This window comes from Macrobrachium nipponense, chromosome 6, assembly GCF_015104395.2.
Source record: "Macrobrachium nipponense isolate FS-2020 chromosome 6, ASM1510439v2, whole genome shotgun sequence".
NCBI classification, from domain to species: Eukaryota; Metazoa; Arthropoda; class Malacostraca; order Decapoda; family Palaemonidae; genus Macrobrachium; species Macrobrachium nipponense.
The window spans coordinates 130287755-130308594 of NC_061108.1; the positions used below are offsets into that span (position 1 = coordinate 130287755).

At 34.6% G+C, this 20840-nt stretch overlaps 1 protein-coding gene across 1 annotated transcript in view; it reads left to right on the top strand.

Moving 5' to 3' along the window:
• Nucleotides 1-20840, top strand: part of LOC135216639 (chondroitin sulfate proteoglycan 4-like) — a 413166-nt gene that overhangs the window by 318963 nt on the left and 73363 nt on the right. The window contains 6 exon segments of the mRNA XM_064252023.1: nucleotides 2948-3047; nucleotides 7888-7990; nucleotides 14173-14264; nucleotides 14266-14298; nucleotides 19543-19793; nucleotides 20170-20253. Coding sequence (XP_064108093.1) covers nucleotides 2948-3047; nucleotides 7888-7990; nucleotides 14173-14264; nucleotides 14266-14298; nucleotides 19543-19793; nucleotides 20170-20253 — 663 coding nt within the window.

The window sequence follows — 20840 nt, forward strand, 5'->3', positions numbered from 1 at the left end:
ATATATTATATATATATATATATATATACATATATATATATATATATATATATATATATATATATATATATATTATATATATATATATATATATATATATATATATATATATATATATATATATATATATATATATATATATATATATATATATATATATATATATATATATATATATATATATATATATATATATATAGAGAGAGAGAGAGATGAGAGAGAGAGAGAGAGAGAGAGAGAGAGAGAGAGAGAGAGGTTGTATAGGAGATTCAATGAAGTAAGGGAGTGAAGTTGAAAACTAATTATTATTTTCTAGACATGAGTAAACTTACACAGAACTTTATGTCCGATATTTGCGTCTTTTACTGTATTTTGAGTTTGCTTATTCCACTAATCAATTATTATGGAATAAGCATTTGCTGGTGTGTCTGCATTCACGCCAAGCAACCAGGTATATTTCAAGCCATTTAACTTGACCAAAGCTGTTATGAGTTATGCTTCCTTCTCCAATGTGTTGATCCCCTTGGTTGATTTACACCTCTGTTAGTTGAAAGGCCTCATGGTCCCCATCGCTTGGCTTTTGGCCTAAATTCTATATTCTTTATTCTTTAGTTGAATGCTTTCCCAGGAAGTCTGCATTTTTTTTTTTTTTTAGAATTTACATTTTCTTCTCTTGAAGCACTTTTAGCTCAGACGACCTCTCAGGAATAATGAGGGTTGGTTCATGGGTGGGCAAATAATGAGTTGCCGTGAGATTAATGGCCCATTTTTTTTTATTTGTGAGTGGAATGTGGGTCACAAGAACACAGGAGGATTACTTCATAATTTAAATTTTAAAAAAATTCCTTCTCGCGTTAAATTGTCTTAGGCATTTTAATCCTTCTCTGGAGACTCTATTGGACAGCAACAACAACAACAGCAACAATAATAATAATAATAATAATAATAATATATGCTGGAAGAAAGCCTTCATTGATACAGGTTTTATTTAAAAAAATGGCAAATACAGCGGCGTTTATTTTGTATAGAATTTTCTTTATATTCTTCTTATTTAGTATCTTTTGTCGATTAGGCTTCAGATGCAATTTGTACTGCATTTTGAATAATATATTCAATTTGATAAATACCACGTTTTTTTTTACATGAATCCCCCCGTTTTGGCGTTTTAATAGCAACTTGAGTACCGAAGAAAAGTCTGTAATGAGAAGAATAGAGAAACTTGTATAAAAAATAAACGCGGTTGAAATAGCTATTATTTTTATAAAATAATAATAATAATAATAATAATAATAATAATAATAATAATATTTCATTGAATCTGATTGCTGCTACAACACAGTTCAGTTTAAAATTCAGTTTAAAATACCCTTTCTCTGTTCTTCTGATGGGTGTCCTTTTCTTCTTTTGGAACGTTAAAGAAGAAATGGACGCCATTATAAAAACAGGAAAAGATTATTTTAAACTGAACGTCATGGTAACAGCAATCAGGTTCAATAAAATATGCTTAAATGAAGGGTCACTACCGATTTATGATGATAATAATAATAATAATATAATAATAATAATAATAATAATAATAATAATAATAATAATAATAATAATAATAATAAGGAAGGAGGCATTCTCAGAGGGCAGTAGCATAGAATTAATACATAATTGAGATGATTCTATATAAGTTGAATGCCGTTGAAACAGTTATAATAATAATAATAATAATAATAATGCAAGTGCACATCCAGTTTAAAGTTATCATCACGGTATTGACATTATCTACTACTCTCATTTTCATAATAATATTGATTGATCTTTTGGGAAAAAACTTATGCAAATATACTCATTCATTTGAAGAAACTTGTCCATATATTCATATTCATATGAAGGAAAAAATGCACATGCCCTTATTAATTTGAAGAAGATAATGCATACACCCACCTTTATAAAATGCGCATTTATCTGAAGAAAATTTTCTATATAACCATATTCATATAAAGAAAATTTATGCATTTGTCCATATTCATATGAAGAAAATAATGCACACACCCTCCTTTATTTGTGCTGAAGGTTTTCTAAGAAGGGTGTGGGGGTGGTGGGGGGGGGCGAATGTTACATACTGGTAAATATATTTTTCCAGAATAAGTTTCAGAAGCGAAGCGGGGGAGGGGGGCAGAGGGTTGACATCAGAATTCCATCGGACCTCTTAGATATACATTTTCGTAGAGACGCAGTCATTTTTACCGGCGCGTAGTATAGATGTCACAGTGAATTTGGCCAGGTGTTTGTTTTTATGTTTTTCTTGTGACTTTTTCTCTCTCTCTCTCTCTCCTCGAACCTCTGGTGGTGTCTTTCATGCTAATTATCCTCTTGTAATGTGGCGTGTTTACTTTTGGCAGTTAATGCCATAGTTCTCGTAACGCAACCCCTTACTAGTGGCAATATTTGTTAGGTCTTGCTGCAGTTTCTGTAACGTATCTTTCTTCTCTAGCGATGTCATTTGATTTTTTTTAGCGCCAAACCAGTTCTCTAGTTTTTTATGCTAGCAACGTCATTTGATTTTTTTATGTATCTTTCATCTAGCGCCAGACCAGTTCTGTAGTTTTTTATGCTAGCAATGTCATTTGATTTTTTTATTTTGTATCTTTAATTTAGCGCCAGACCACTTCTGTATTTTTTATGCATAACAAAAAAAGTCAACTTCATCTAGTGACGTCAAGCCTTAATGACCTTGGTAATAATGATATTCATATATTTGCCCGAAACTAATATTGCTTAAAAAAAGAAGAAAAAAAATATTAAAACATTCGCCTTCTTTGCTGCTTTTAAAGAATCGAAAAAAGATATCGTCTACGTCATTTCAGCGAGAATAGAATAATACATCAGTTTTAATCTGGTCTCTAAACCGAAAAACACGGTATATTTCACAAATATTTACGTTATCTAAAACTAACAGACGAAACGAGATGGCAGTAAGTGGCACGGTGCCATACGAGTTGGCAGTGACAGATCGACCGTCGGATGGAAACGACTTGAGTTTCCTCAGCTCTCCTCTGGTTGTTTCTCCTACCTCTTCATTTGCACCGTACTAAATCATTGATATATATATATATATATATATTATATATATATATCAATATATATATATATATATATATATATATATATGCTTCGTATATATATATATATATATATATATATATATATATATATATATATATATATTCATTCACAACTAATTTATATTTATTGACAGGGTAATGATTCGTGCAAATGATAAAAACTGAAGTTCTGAAAAATCTAGGTATATAAATCACTACTACTTCGCAAAAATTTCAAACATTCAGTTGACCGTGTTACAGAAAGATTTTCTAAATGCTAATTAACACTGCTGAAAAGCAGATTATATAGACTAGAATATTATAGACTTTATGTGCCTACTCTACACGTATAGACCACAAATTCTAGAGTATTATAGACCACAATCTCAACAACTTCCATATTTTTCATTTTGTCATAATTAGGATATCAAACTTTAAACTGATGAATAATCTGTTCAGAAATACCTTAATATGTTCCAACATTTCGTACTCACTTACTCTACCTCATGCCTTAAATATTTTTACCACCACCTGTGGTAATCACCAGTAAACTTATGTGAGTCAACTATATCTATTCATCAATCAATGTTTTTGAACACATGAAAATACAGTCTTGGCTCCCAGCAAAAAAGGAAATGGCTGATTGACTGATTTGTTTACAAGCTCTGTCGTCGCAGCGTCATCCACATACAAAAAAAGATAAAAAATATTGGGCTATAAATAATTCGAATAAGAGAGAAAAATACTGATAAAAAATTGGGAGAATCATTCATTCAATCCATACCTGCTTCGTACATATTTTCATTTCTTGAATCAATAAAATGTTACTGTATAGAGGATGCTGGCGATAGGAATTAATAATGATCATTCGTGAAAGAACCAGCCAGATTTGCATTTGACATCAAGTCCTGGAGCAGAGTTGATATTCTTTTCATCTACGTATTTCGTCAGAAAACGGCTTTCGATATATAATATGCATGTACTATGTATGTATATGCATATATATATATATAATATATATATATTTATATATATAATATATATATATATATGCATATACATACATAGTACATGCATATTATATATCGAGAAGCCGTTTTCTGACGAAATACGTAGATGAAAACAATATTAACTCCACTCCAGGACTTGATGTCATATGCGAATTTGGCTGGTTCTTTCACGAATGATCATCATTAATTCCTATCGCCAGCATCCTCTATACAGTAACATTTTATTGATTCAAGAAATGAAAATATGTACGAAGTAGGAATGGATTGAATGAATGATTCTCCCAATTTTTTATCAGTATTTTTCTCTCTTATTCGAATTATTTATAGCCCAATATTTTTTATCTTTTTTTGTATGTGGATGACGCTGCGACGACAGAGCTTGTAAACAAATCAGTCAATCAGCCATTTCCTTTTTTGCTGGTAGTAAAAATATGGAAGACTATGAGGTAGAGTAAATGAGTATGAAATGTTGGAATATATTAAGATATTTCTGAACAGATTGTTCATCAACGTAAAGTTTGATATCTTAATTATGAAAAAACGAAAATTATAGAAGTTGTTGAGATTGTAGTCTATAATACTCTATAATTTGTGGTCTAGAAGTCTAGAGTAGGCACATAAAGTCTATAATATTCTATAGTCTATATAATCTGCTTTTCAGCAGTGTTAATTAAGCATTTAGAAAATCTTTTTGTAACACGGTCAACTGAATGTTTTTAAATTTTTGCGAAGTAGTAGTGATTTATATACCTAGATTTTTCAGAACTTCAATTTTTATCATTTGCACGAATCATCACGCTGTTGTTAAATATAAATTAGTTGATGAATATAACTGTCCCATTGAAAGTAAAATTCGTAGTATTTTTTTTTTTTTCAATTTAAATATTATAGATAAAGTTAATTTTATCTCAGATAAACTGTTCTTTAGAATTATGAATCCAATAATGTTTACAACCGTTCAAGTACCGTGGAAGACGCATTGAAATTTTTTCAAATAGTGTATAACTAATTTTATATCTACTACAACCTACAGTGCGTCACGGAAACGAATATTTTATATTTTCCGTAAATAAAAGCGATCCCAGTTACAGTGCGTCTCGGAAACTATTATTTTATTATTATATTTTCCGTAACTCAGAGAGGCCCCAGTGACAGCCCCCCCCACCCCGCGGAGCGCATTAAACTTATCCCCGAAGAATCTTTTTAATGGAATTATGGTCTATCATCGCCTCTATCAGGATGATCCCCTAATTTTTTATTCATTCGTCTCTGAGAAAGAAAATCTAATGAGATCTAAAGTGGCTTCGGTTAAAAAAAAAAAAATATATTCATTTGTAAAGTTCAGTTTATTGTAATCTTTGTCTCAGATGCGTATGAAGGGGAAGAGAGAGAGAGAGAGAGAGAGAGAGAGAGAGAGAGAGAGAGAGAGAGAGAGAGAGATTATAGCACTGACTGATATTTGAACTTTTTATTTATCCCTGTATACGTTGAAACGTTCGTCACCAAGGCTTTTGTTGCAGAGAGAGAGAGAGAGAGAGAGAGAGAGAGAGAGAGAGAGAGAGAGAGAGATTATAGCATTTGCTTATATGTGATCTGTTTGGTAATCCCTATATACATATTAGAAATATTCGTCACCCAGGCTTTTGTCACAAAGTAGAGAGAGAGAGAGAGAGAGAGAGAGAGAGAGAGAGAGAGAGAGAGAGAGAGAGAGATAGCGTATATTAGATCGTCCATTTTTTTTTTTTTTGTGCAAAGTTACAGAGCTTAAAAAATCAAGACTTGCAGTAATTGCTCTTTTGCTTGTTCTTCTGTTTTGGAGTAATTGTATGAGGTTACCTTATGGGTTCCTAAGGAAAGAATTTCAGATAAAAATAAAGGGGGGGGGCTTTGGTCCTCTTAATGTTTCCCTTTTTTGCGCTTAAATAGGTAAATCTACCTTTAATTTCCATGCTTTATGTAAAATAGAATTGTTTTTTCCAACTTTCCAATATTTACTTCTCTCAAACATTTTTTTTTTTCAAAATTTTTTCTGTGATTGGTAAAATTTTTTATGTTGTTATTTTCATTATTATCATTTAAACGTGGCAGCAAATTACTTTCAAAATACACCTAATTTTCTAGATTGGTCATCACAGCAAATTAAAATCATAATGTGACTGTTAATTATGAGAGTAATGATAATTGCAATAATTGTAGCGTACCTACCCTTTTTTATAGATAATATTATCTCGATCACCGCCAGAAACTAATAGCTTTGACCTTAAAACCTTGACTGATGTCCCTTAAATTGTATTTGTCAACTCTTTAGGTCCCTTAAACTGTATTTGTTAACTCTTCAGTTCCCTTAAACTGTATTTGTTAACTCTTTAGGTCCCTTAAACTGTATTTGTTAACTCTTCAGTTCCCTTAAACTGTATTTGTCAACTCTTTAGGTCCCTTAAACTGTATTTGTCAACTCTTTAGATCCCTTAAACTGTATTTGTTAACTCTTCAGTTCCCTTAAACTGTATTTGTCAACTCTTCAGTTCCCTTAAACTGTATTTGTCAACTCTTCAGTTCCCTTAAACTGTATTTGTTAACTCTTTAGAATGTGTTACCTATTGCGTTTCCTTTTCAGTCCTCGATCAAATATTCGTAACCTCATTAAATATGCATTGTAGAAATTCTCGTCGTATACCTGTGACTTAGGTCCCTCCAATCAACGAAATTGGATGGACATGTACTATCCTCCTCAGGTATTCTTTCGAAAGATGTCTTTTGAGTTCTCTCTGGTGAATGAGGGCTCAGTTCTAGACCCGAATCACCGCATGAAATATATATTTGGTCAGTTTTTCCTTAAACTTTCATAAGAATATTTATTCCAAAGAGACAGTGCCACCATAAGAACAAAAAGTTGAGTGTGGTTTCAAATTTAGACAGTTATAGATGGCAAATGATATGAAGCAATGTTGATGCCAACGTTTTGTGAACGGATCTAGGAATGGAAATATTAAGAAAAAAAATTCATAGTTGGATAAGTCTTGAAATGGTGGAACAAAACCAGTTAATTTATATGTACATATATTTAAAAATAAATTTGTACAGAGAGTTTTCGGGGAAAGTGTTCCATGGAAAAGATAAATCGAACAGTTTCCTTAAAGCTTTCTGTACGTATTTATCTTTAAGTTAAGTATATCTTAGTTTAACCAGACCACTGAGCTGATTAACAGCTCTCCTAGGGCTGGCCCGAAGGATTAAATATTATTACGTGGCTAGAAACCAATTGGTTACCTAGCAACGGGACCTACAGTTTATTGTGGGATCCGAACCACATTATATCGAGATATGAATTTCTATCACCAAAACTAAATTCCTCTGGTTCCGCGTTGGCCGAGCCGAGAATCGAACTTCGGACAACCGGATTGGTAGCCGAGCGCGAAATCCACTCGTCCAACGAGGAACTGGATTTATTTATAAAAATATGTACATATAATATTACACATAACTGTGGGTTTGCTTCTGCAGTGGTAATATTGTATGTTTTATCAGATTGTTTATAATCCAAAACACGGTTGACTGTCTGTAGAATCAGACAGAATCATAATGAAGCAAGTTCATTATCCACCACTGAGCGCAAAGGGCTGTACAGTGAAAGATCTGGAACATCACGGGAATAATGAACTTCATTATTATCTCATGAAAAGGGAAGGCTCCATTTTAATAGGACATTAACCGGTGAATTTAGAGGCAGAATTTACCCTCGACTCTTGCATTCAGGATGATCTCGTCCTCTGTGTCAGTTGTAGTCGTCTGATTTACGATCCACTTTCCGCGAAGAATTATGGCTTGATAAGGTCGTCGAGTCGTTGTTCGATGGTTTTGGTGTTTTGATGCTCAGGAACGTGGATGGTAATATCGCTGAGAAGGAGCTCACATTTAAAGTTAAAATCCCTATGTCTGTTATATTGTAATATTAGCAGCTGCACTCGTCCTTCGGACGTATTAACGAATGCGTATTCACTTCTAAATGACCTGGACGTATACATCTTTCCCCCTGCCAATGCTACTGCGTCACTGACTGACTCAGGCTGCACCGCCGGCCGACGGCAGGCGCAGGTTGCTCGGGGAAGATTTTCATCGCAAGGCTTCCCTTAAACGTGCCTTGATAAAACTCAGCCTATGCTTAAACTCTGATATTGGTGTTAAATGTGTTTGTAGTCGTTATTGTTAAGTCATGGTACCAGATTTGAACGCAGTAGGGCCATCTTTGACCCTTTGGGCCCTAATTCCCAAAGGGCGTAGGGCTCCTGCCCCCTAATATTGTGGGTAAACATCAGGCCCCCATTCTCCGTGGGAGTTTCACCCCCCTTACTGCTGAGGGGGGGGGGGTTTATGGCCCCTATATTGTGGGGAGCGTGTTTGTACTTATAAAAACACTTCTGCGTTGATGTCAACTTCGAAAGTTGTAAAAAATGAGAGGGTATGAAAAAGAAGGGTTACGACCCCCTTAGAAACGGTCCTCGAATTTCGGATTTTGACTTAAACCTTCCTTGGGGGAGGGGAGTATATGGTAAAAATTTGGTAGTCCTAGTTTTCATAGTCTGGACGTGTATAGCAAACTTACAGACAGACAGAGAGAAATTGCCTTATTTATATATATATATATATATATATAGATATATATATATATATACATATATATATATATATAGATATAGATAGATAGATAGATAGATAGATAGATAGATAGATGACTATCAAAATTGTGGAAAAAGTTTTAACTTTTAATGTAGCACCTCTAAAAGAGTATTAGTATATCGCAGTATGAATATTAAAATTGTTGAACAAAGCCAACATTCAAACAGAACATCCCTATATGTCTATTATTTTGCAATATGAATATTAATATTATTGTGAAGGTGTTAATATTTAAATGGAGCATCCCTATATATGTTTTATTTTGTAACGTGAATATTAATATTGCTGAGAAGGTGCTGACATTTATATGTAACAACTCGATACGTGTGTTTCGTTGCAGTACAAGGTCTGGCAAAAATGAATACAAATGAGTATGTACGGAACTAACGGTAAAGGAGAGACACTAGCGGGTAACCGAGAGAGAGGAATCCACAGATGTACACACACACACACACACACACACACACACACAAACAACATTAAAAGACAGAAAACCCGTGGGTTCCAGTTCATGATACTTTAAAGTAACACTGCAGTCTCAGCGTCTCTCCACTAAACTTCCAGTCATCAACGGGAATGAAAGACCTCGGGGACTGGGCAGCTGGAAATTCCAGCTCTCCTGGAAAGTGGATAGTGCCTGCTTATTGTAGAGGCACAGGAACTGAATGTGGTCGTAGAAGTTCTTTGGTTAAAAATGCATAAGGGAGAATGGCCATACAAATTACCGTTTGACGATGGATTTTTTCCTTCGAAAAGCAAGACGCAGCTCTGCGCAAATCTAATTGAATTGATTTGTAAGTTTAAGGAAAGAGATCCCGGTTAGTCAGTAGCATCCAGACAGGAAAAAAGCATCCTAGTAATGAAAAAAAAACTGAAGAAGATCCAAAGGACGTGACTTAGATGCAAAAAGTCTTTGTTTTTAAATATGGCGGCATATATTAGAGGAGTCGTATTAATATACACATTTTTATCTGTTTAAGAACTATTTCCACCTTTTAGTAGAGGCGCATATTTAATAAAAATGAGTTTTGACAACTGATATAATTATACCCTTATGCTAAGGAGCAAACGTGAAGAGAGAGAAAGCGCCTCAGTGGCGAGGTTGGTTTGGTGTTTGCTTCTCACCTCGGTGGTCGCGGGTTCGATTCTCGGTCATTCCATTGAGGAGTAAGAGATGTGTATTTCTGGTGATAGAAGTTCACTCTCGACGTGGTTCGGAAGTCACGTAAAGCCGTTGGTCCCGTTGCTGAATAACCACTGGTTCCATGCAACGTAAAAACACCATAAAACAAACAAACGTGAAGAGGAAGGACTCATATCTGATGAAAATAAAAAGAAAAATAAGTTCCTAATTATGCTCTTCCGGATGAAGATTATAAATCGCAAAGAATTCGAGGTTAGCAGGACGAAGAAATGTTGTATTTATGAATTTATTTTATTGTTTTATATAAATTCCTAGAGGTTCTATTGGGAACATATGTTTAAATACTTGTTCCATAAGTTTTCATAGAAATTTGAGCTTACAACGGGAATTCCCTTAACGTTGACTCCAATGATGCAGTTTCTATTTCCTAATCTGTGTACTTGGCCACTGAATGTAAATGATCAAGTTAATATATACAAATACGGTCGTTTGTATTTTGTAAATATTCGGGGTCGTTCATGATTTCTAGAAAGACTGCGCATTACTTTTAAAGCTTTACCTTGATGTAGATTGCTTGGAAATAGTTATGTAACATCTGTGATACCTATTTTATACACATTATAATCAGTCTTTCGCTTTGTATCTATCTATGGTTAGATAGAACTTCAAAATGGGTTAATGTCCCCCCCCCCCCCCCCCCCCCCCCACCCCCCCCCCCCCCCCCCCCCCCTATCAGGCGAACGGCCAAGACAAATATTGTACGATGAATATCCCATGAAACATTATTGCCTCCCTCCTTTTTCCACCTAAGCATGCTTATTTATACATGTATGCAACCCGTCTCTCTCTCTCTCTCTCTCTCTCTCTCTCTCTCTCTTTCCTTTTCTCTCTATATATATATTCCGGCGATGCCTTTGTGCATGTAAACGGGGGATGTTTCATATTGGCGTCATTTTTTTTTTTCAAACGGAATCCTATTTATACTGAGGACTGTACCACCTCCTCCTCTTCGTCCCTTTCCCTCTCTGTTTGTATTCGTAAATGCCTCTGAAAGTGGAGGATGTGTGTCCATTCCTTTGATGTATATTAATCATTAACTCCACCGTCGATTATAGTGCTGCCTTCGCCGTAAGACAAACTACTGTGTGTGATGTCGAATTGGATAACGATTAGAGAGAGATGGAAGCTTTTCGATTCCCTGTCCGAGGAGTCCACTTCCAACCCTTCTCTCATTTGGGGAGCCACCTGGATTTCCTGCATAATGACTCGGGGGAGGATTTATTTGGAAGGGCATGGGGTCAAGTTTTTTTTTTTGGGGGGGAGGGGCGCTTCGGGTGGGTGGATGATTGGTTCGGGTCCTTGTGTTTCGAAAGTTTATTGAAATTGGTTTTTTCCCGTAAACGTTTATGCACCTTTGTTTGAAATAGGTTTTTTCCCGTAAACGTTTATGCACCTTTGTTTGAAATAGTTTTTTTCCGTAAACGTTTATGCACCTTTGTTTGAAATAGGTTTTTTTCCCGCAAACGTTTATGCACCTTTGCTTGAAATAGGGTTTTTTCCGTAAACGTTTATGCACCTTTGTTTGAAATAGGTTTTCCCCGTAAACGTTTATGCACCTTTGTTTGAAATAGTTTTTTCCATTAACGTTTATGCCCTTTGTTTGAAATAGGTTTTTTCCGTAAATGTTTATGCACCTTTGTTTGAAATAGGTTTTTTTCCGTAAACATTTATGCACCTTTGTTTGAAATAGGTTTTTTTTCCGTAAACTTGAATATGCCCTTTGTGTTGAATAGTTTTTTTTCCTGTAAAACCTTTTATGCCCTTTGTTTGAAATAGGTTTTTTTCTTTTCCGTAAACGTTTTTATGCACCTTTGTTCGAAATAAGGTTTTTTTTTTTTCCGTAAACGTTTTAGTGCACCTTTGTTTGAAATAGTTTTTTTTTTTTTTTTTTCCGTAAACGTTTTATTGCCCTTTTTTGAAATAGGTTTTTTCCCGTAAACGTTTATGTATGCACCTTTGTTTGAAATAGGTTTTATTCCGTACCGTTTATGCACCCTTTGTTTGAAATAGGTGTTTTTTTTTTCCGTAAACTAGCACCTTTGTTTGAAATAGTTTTTTTTCCGTAAACCGTTTATGCACCTTTGTTTGAAATATTTTTTTTCCGTAAACGTTTATGCACCTTTGTTTGAAATAGGGTTTTTTCCGTAAACGTTTATGCACCTTTGTTTGAAATAGGTTTTTTCCGTAAACGTTTATGCACCTTTGTTTGAAATAGGTTTTTTTCCGTAAACGTTTATGCACCTTTGTGAATCGTTTTTTTTCGTTTATACGTTTGATCCGTAAACTTTTATTTGTTTGAAATATTTTTTTTCCGTAAACGTTTATGCACCTTTGTTTGAAAAAATAGTTTTTTTTTCTGTAAACGTTTATGTATCACTGTTGCACTGGTTCCATTTTCGTGTAGGAAGCTATATTTAATTCTGTATATATGACAAACAAAGGATATTTGAATTAAATGTAAGATTGTTACATGGTGAAGAGGGTTCCCAACAGACTTATTGTCTTGGAGAAAATTTAGAATTATTTTCATTTTACGGATAACATAAATTACTGAAAAAACGCATTGTTGCCTAATGATTAACTGTTATAGAAACAGACTTTTAGACTTGGTGAAAATATGGTTAAGAATCATAACTTGTAAATTAAAAACTTCTAATAGATTATTCAAAAACAGCTTCTGTCGAATGGCCAACGGTTAAGAATTATGACTTAGAAATAAAAAACGTCCAATAGATTATTCAAAAACAGCTTCTGTCAAATGGCCAACGGTGATGAGCTAAGCATCAGGAAGCACAGACCTTACAGTTGAAAATTTCTATTCCCAAAAGGGGAAAAATTGCAACATTTTTAGAAACGTCCCTCTCAAATGTTGGCCGTCAAGGGAAAATGTAGTAGTTGTCAACCCCCTGCTTCCCCTCCCCCCCTCAACCAACACAGCCGTAGTAAAAGCATTCCCTCTATGCGAGCCAATAACGAGAAATTTAGGAACCAATACCCCTTTTGTGGTACCCCCCCAAAGAGGCTATTAGCCAGTGGTTGAGTCTAGTGCAAGGACCCATTGCGACCTCACGGAGTTGCCTTTATCTCTTCTCCTATAGAGGAGTAGTAGAGTTGGTCATTACGGCATTAATGCCTCCGGAGTTTTGATTGTTACTCCTCTCTGGAAGCCCGGCTTTATGGGGCTGGAATGCTGGAATGGTCGGGGCGCCCCCTGGCGTTTCCAGGTTTCATTGCTTTTAGCGTCTTCCAACTTTTTTTTTTTTCCTGGCGCAGTTTTATTTCCTGTGCTGCTGACGCTGTGAATACCCGTAAATATACTCGGGATAGTTCGCGCGTACCTGCGTATGCATACACAGTGTATATGTATATGTGGATGTGTATATATACTTTACAGCGTGAAAATATACGTAAACATACAAATATACTCAGGATAGTTCGCAGATAAATGCTTATGTATATGCAGTGCCTATGTACGTATGTATGTATTTAAATATATACTTTATTTTATAGCGAAAAAATATTATTATTAGCAAACCATTATTCATATATATATTATATATATATATATATATATATATTATATATATATATTAATATATATATATATTATGTATGTAGTGTGTTATATATACTATATATATATATATATATATATATATAGTATATATATATATATATATATATATATATATGTTATGTGTGTGTTTATAATATATATATGTATATATATAATAGTTACATGTATATGTATGTTTATATACACGCTTCAACCGACGCAAATTCACCGTGTAAAAAGTTATTGCTTCCATAGAGAGAACCTCAGTGATCCGGAAGGTTCAGAAGAGGACATTCTTAATTTCCAGGGCTTCCAGAAGCTTTGAAGATGGCGGCAGTCTGGCCTCTGGAAAACTTGGAAAGAAAGAATCTCCACTTTTGAACTTTCCGTATCATTGGAGAGGAGGAGGAGGAGGAGGAGGAGGAGGAGGTGCTCTTTGCTAACTTGCCATACTCTTAAAGATCTATTTTATCTATTATATATAGGAGGAGGAGGAGGAGGAGGAAGGGAGGAGGAGGTAGCTCTCTTTGCTAATTGCCATACTCTTAAAGATCTATTTATCTATTATATTCAGTTTGCTCTTAGTGATTAAATGAGGTATTTATTTATTTATATTTTTTATTTCTCCCACAGGCTTTCCCTACCTGGAAGGTTCCATGGAGCTGAACATTCACTATGGAGTCTTCCTGGGAGGAATGGGAGACTTCACCGAGGTTTTTTTGGGCCTTTCTTGATAACTATCGTGGCTGTTTAGATCAGGTAAGTTTTACCTTTGTAATTTTTTCCTCTCTCTCTTTTTTTTTCAAATCCGGTCATCCAATTTCTTGAGCAGTTTCACTTTTCCTTTTTGTGTGTTTTTTTTTTTCTATTTTCGCGAATTTGTTCAACAAATTACCTTAGCAGGTTTCAGATTGAGAGAGAGAGAGAGAGAGAGCCGAGAGAGAGAGAGGATGCGAGAGAGAGAGAGAGAGGAGGAGAGCGAGAGAAATAAAAAGCTTGCGTGTCATATTTTCCAAACCAGCGCGTTCAAAAAGAGCAAATCTTTTACACTCAGCAGAAATAGTATTTTTTTTTTTTTTTTTTTTTTTTTTTTTTTAAAGAACTTTGATACTTCGTGGAATTTATATATATTGAAAAATTCTTACCGTCCACTACAAAACTGCGAGAGATACTGAGGAAATAATCAACTTTCCTAATGACCACATTTGCTTCGGATAAAATGTAAACTCAGTCGTACTGTAGGATTCCATTATATTTAATTAGCGTGTGATGCAAATAACACCTGTTCAGCATTATATCTCTTTATATATATTTAATATATATATATATATATATAGACAATATAGATATAATGTTGAACAGGTGTTATATATATATATATATATATATATATATATATATATATATATATATATATAATGTTGAACAGATGTTATTTGCATCACACGCTAATTAAATATAATGGAATCCTACTGTGCGACTGAGTTTACATTTTATCCGAAGCAAATGTGGTCATTAGGAAAGTTGATTATTTCCCTCAGTATCTCTCGCAGTTTTGTAGTGGACGTAAAGAATTTTTCAATATATATAAATTCCACGAAGTATCAAAGTTCTTTAAAAAAAAACTTTTATACTAATTCTGCTGAGTATAAAAGGTTTGCCCTTTTTGAACGCGTTGGTGTGGAAAATATGTATCGCACATATTATTATTATTATTATTATTATTAACCAAACAAAAACTTCTTTCAGTTTTCTTCTGAAGATTGAAAAAGAAACCCACAAATTCAATTTGTAACTTGTTTACTTCTAAGTATTTACATTTAGTTTTACTCCACACTCGAGTACTTTCAGGCCCTTCTGTGGCCCATTCTCAAGAGATGTTTGGGATGTTAGCCTGGGTCAAGGCCCAGCAGTCTTCTGGAACTTCTTCTCGTTGTGCTGTCATTTATGCGATGGCTGTTCTGGTTTTCTTGAGAGTTGCCAATCCCCTCTTGTCGCTCTGATATCCTGAGCTGATGGTCAATGGGATTCACCCTTGTGGTAAGGGTGTGGTCACCGAAAGTCTGTTGGGCAGGAAACCTAATCTCCAGGTCAGCAGGGTCAATCTTAGCTTCTTTTAATATCAAAGCTCGGCTTATGGGATCTTCTGAGGTAAAACCTTTGTTTCCTTCAATTACTTTAATCTCTCTGATAAGTGCACCCTCTACTACCCTCCTGTGACTAATTTTGTTGCTTTTGTATATAAGCCTACTGTTTTTGAAATCCATCCTATGGTCATTTTCCCAACAATGTCTAGCTATAGCACTCCCCTGAGAGTTAAGCTCTACTGCCCTTCTATGTTCTTGGACTCTAGTCCTTATTCCCCTACCTGATTCCCCCACATATCTCGTCTCCACAATTATTGCAATTGATTATGTATACCCCCGCTACATCATCTGTATTACTGTCTTCTCCTTCCAATTTATTTTTACATACTTTGTTTTTTAAGGTATTATCAAAGGTATATACGAATTTATATTGACTTTCTTTCATTTTTGAAGTGATTTGTTTCATTTTAGGCATAAAAGGGAGGGCAACTATTTTCTTGTTTTCTTTATTCCATGTACTCTCTACATTCGCTCTGTAAAATATTTTTCTAGCTTTGTTGAGTGCCCTTTTCTGAACCATTCCGGGTATGCTAATGCATCGAAGCTTTTATCGATGTAATTTATTTCTTGCTCTATCTTGCAAGGGTCACACGTTCTCATTGCCCTAAGAAATAAACCTGTTAGAACCCCTATTTTATATCATGACTATGAAAAGAGAAGAAATGAATATATGAGTTTGTATGTGTGGGCTTTTCTATTATGTGCTGAATTCATATCCTGTTTCTTTTCTTTCTATGAGTATGTCTAAAAAGGGCAGTTTATTATTGTTACTTTTCTCTAAAGTGAACTGGATATTGTTATCAAACTTATTGAGCTCATCTAGAAAGTTTCTATTTTATTTCCATCCCCTTGCAGAACAGCAAAAAATATCATCCACGTATCTCCACCATCCTTGCAGTTTTAAGTTAGGGACATTCACATTAGGAACTAGATTAGTTTCGAAATATTCCATATAGATGTTAGCGAGTATAGGTGATAATGATGGACCCCATAGCTACTCCATATTTCTGTTTGTAAAGTTGTCCTCACAAACGTGAAATAAGTACACTGACACACAATTTAATCAACTCAAGGTAAGACACCTATTTCGATGTTTGGATTGAAAATACCCTCATTATGTTTAGTCTGAAGGAATTCTAATACTTTATCTAAGGGGACATTGGTGAATAATGCTACTACATCAAAACCTACCATGTGTCCCTTTATATTCTTTTTCTTAACTTTGTCTATGAAATCTACTGAATGTTTAATATGGGATTCTGAAAATATACCTAAGTATATTCCTAGTTCTTCAGCTAACCACAGAGCTCAAGTTTTTGCACTTCGTGTTTAATATCTGAAATCTCGCTATCGACATCTACGTTCCTAATTCTTCGTATATATGTGCGTGCCTAATACCAAAGTATTCCCACTTAATGAATTCATTTATAACATCATGGGCAAGTTCCGTTCCTTTTCTCGAATATTTGAGGCAGTCACGAATTGAATCTTTTTAACATTATTTAGTATATGTATATATATATATATATATATATATATATATATATATATATATATATATATATATATGTATAACATTCTACCACTTCATCTAACAAATAATGGGTTTATAATTCACATTCCCCACCTCCATGCTATACCACATCATCTTGTGACTATAAATTATCCATATCGAAATATTTTCCTTACGTTGTTAAAACTATACGTGCGCCAGTGTACGCCCGTGTGTCGTGCTACGTGCATTTAATATTACAAGGCAACTGAAACGACCCTTTATATTTGTGGTAAACTTAATGCCCAGCTGTGTATCACCGGAAATACGTTGCGGTGAGAGACAGGAAAAAAGAAATAGGTTTAGTGGAAACGCCTTTGAAGCAGTCTTTTTGAAGAGTGAATCATGATGAAACCTTACATGTAGATTTCCCAAAGCCAGAATAAAAATAGAAGAAAAAAAATAAAATATAAAAATGATTTCCGCAGCGGATATCGTCCGGTCCACGACAACATGTGATCTGTTTTACGTAGATTTTACATATTGACTTTTTCTTTTATTTCAGCTGTCGACCAACATGGAAGTTCATGTTTTCCCTTCTGTCAGATATGCAAGCGTATTTTTCATCCTCCTCCGCTCACACGCGAACGCACACACACACGCACACACATACACACAAATGACGATACTCAATTTTAAACAGAGAGATGACGTTGGTGGTTCAATGCACAAGAAACTTAAAAGGCCAGATTTCATTGCTATAAAATCTACTTTAATTTCAAACTACCTTTGTTAAGTTCATGTTCATAAAATCGAGAAGAACTACTTGGAAATCTTTGACGATACTCATTTTTAAACAGAGAGATGACGTTGGTGGTTCAATGCATAATAAATTTAAAAGGCCAGATTTTATTGCTACAAAATCTACATTAATTTCAAACTATCTTCGTTAAGTTTATGTTCGTAAACTCGAAAAGAACTACTTGGAAGTCTTAAAATTTACGGAGTGCTGTGGATACTAGACAGCTCTGTGTCTGTTTACTTTTCATCTGGGGTCAAATTTCTTGAGAGCCTCTGTTTACTCTCGTGATTATTCCGAGTCGTTAAGATTTCCGGAAACCTCATAATAGACTGACAGACAGACAGACGACCAGAAAGGTTACATAACAGCTGAATCGCCAAAGTTACATAAGAACTAAAATGCCAGCTTTTTTTTTTTATTTTTTTTTTTTTTGACATGTATAAGGGAAATCTGTTCTGTTAAAAATAGCGGTTTACTGTCGATTACAGTTAGCCAACAATAGTATTTAAGACTGTTTGAAACACCCATCCTCCTCTGGTGCAATAATAATAATAATAAAAATAATAATGATAATAATAATAATACAATAAAACTAATAATAATAATAATAATAATAATGGTTGTAAGTCCACAATAATATAGCATGTGAGGGTTGATGGTCTTTAATAAATAATTATAATAGTTTTCGAACCTTGTGGTACTTTCATCCTCAGTCAAGGATGAACCTAGCACAAGGTTCGAAAGCAATTTCAAATTTATGGAAGACCATCAACTTTCACATGCTATATTATTGTGAAGACATGCAATCATTGTCATCATTTTCGACACGGAAAACTGTGCCCCCAATAATAATAATAATAATAATAATAATAATGTGCTTAACCTTTGCAACGAAAATGCCTGAAAGGTTACATAACAAATAAATCGTCCGCATTATTTTCTGGGGATTGACAGTTGTGAGCAAAATCTGTATATTGACAACTTAAGGAATACGTTTATTGACAACTTAATAATAATAATGATGATAATAATAATTTTTATTTTCAGCTCAGGGCCATATACATGGAATATACAAATATAGTCTAGATACATAAGATAACATGATAAAAAAATGATAACTATTGATTTGAAATAAATAATGATTATTTCTAATGAAGCCAGTCATACACCTCTCCTCCTAACAACTTCCAGGTTATGTACAAAAAATATATTTTTAACTACTGTGGCTTTTAATTGTCAATATTATACCCTCGTTACGGAGGTTCCTTAGTTCAATAATAATAATACATAATAATAAATAAGTACTTAACCTTTGCAACGAAAATGCCTGAAAGGTTACATAACAAATAAATCGTCCGCATAATTTATTTTGGGGGGATTGACGGTTACAAGCCAAATCTGTTTATTGAAAATTTAAGGATAACTATTGATTTTAAATAAGTAAAGATTATTATTTAAGGGTTGTTTGAATCACTCTTCCAGTTAATGCATAATCAGTGCACCGAAAGAATAGCACTTTCTAATGAAGCCAGTCATACACCTCTTCCCCTAACAACTTCCAGGTCATGTACAACGGCATAAACGTCCTTCAGGAGGTACAAGACGACCCCAAATCGGCTGATGTCTACGGCGTCGAGTGGGACTGCTCCGAAGAATTCGACGCGCCCCCCGACGTCCCCGTCAGTTTCATACGCCCCGGGGCGTACGTCGCTTTCCAAGACTCTTACCCGAGGACCGGGGGATCGATCTCGTTGGAGATCAAGACCCAGTCTCAGAATGCTCTTGTTATGTATAATACCGGACCGCCGTCAAGGTAAGTTACACAGGAAGTAAAGTGTAGATTCTACGTTTGGAACAATGTTTTTGTTGATACTTTTTTTTAAAGCAAAAAGGCTAAAAGTTAATCTCTTCAAAAACACCAAATTAGAGTGGGTGTCCATTTTTATTTCTTGATAAAAAAACAAAGAAAATTGTAAGCTAAAAATCTTTACAACAAGATATTAACGTAAAATAGTTGGACACACCATGAATGATCCTAATTAAAAATTTTGTATAAAAGTAAGTCTCAAAAAAATCCTGTAATATTTCATGAGAGTACCGTAATTGTCTTATGGATATCAAGCCCAGCTCAACTCAATGCCTTGTATATCACCGTGTGACCTTCCGTTCCATTATTCCTGCTTTGGCAGATCTGACTTTATCGCCGTGGAGATATACGAGGGCCATCCCAGGCTTGTCCTCGACACGGGAAATGGAGCTGTCGATCTTAATAGGTGAGTTACCCTTCATAGTTTATGTCTCGTTCCATTTTCTGTTATGGAAGCGCGATCTCTCGTTTTTTTTATGGGTGACTTTGTCATTTTGTATGTCAGTCCTGATTTTGATAAAAGAAAAAAAAATGGGGGTGGGGGGGGGGGGGTGTTCATTAATCACAACGAATAATAACGAATAATATCTAATGAAAGAATTCGTGATTCTTCTTAAAGAGAAGTTAGTTTATTACTCCATTGCCTTTCGGAAAACTGAATTATGGTTTCCCGTCTTCATATCCATCGTCATTATCGATGAGAACTCTTTTCCCAAGAAATCTCATCCATTATGAGGCCATTTGATTCTTGAGTCTTACGACTTCCTTCATATTTTTCTGCGGTGAACTGAAATTCCTGTATTTTTGGAGTGTGTGTGTGTGAGTATGTATGTATGTATGTATGTATGTACGTACCAGGTCAGCAATACTGTACTTTTTAACGGAAGAAAGAGCGCGCTGTTAACTTTACATTGTAATTTACAGAACATAAATTTATAGTTGCCACTTCAAAGGGGTTATAGGCACCGTAATAGACCTCACTTCCCATGCAAC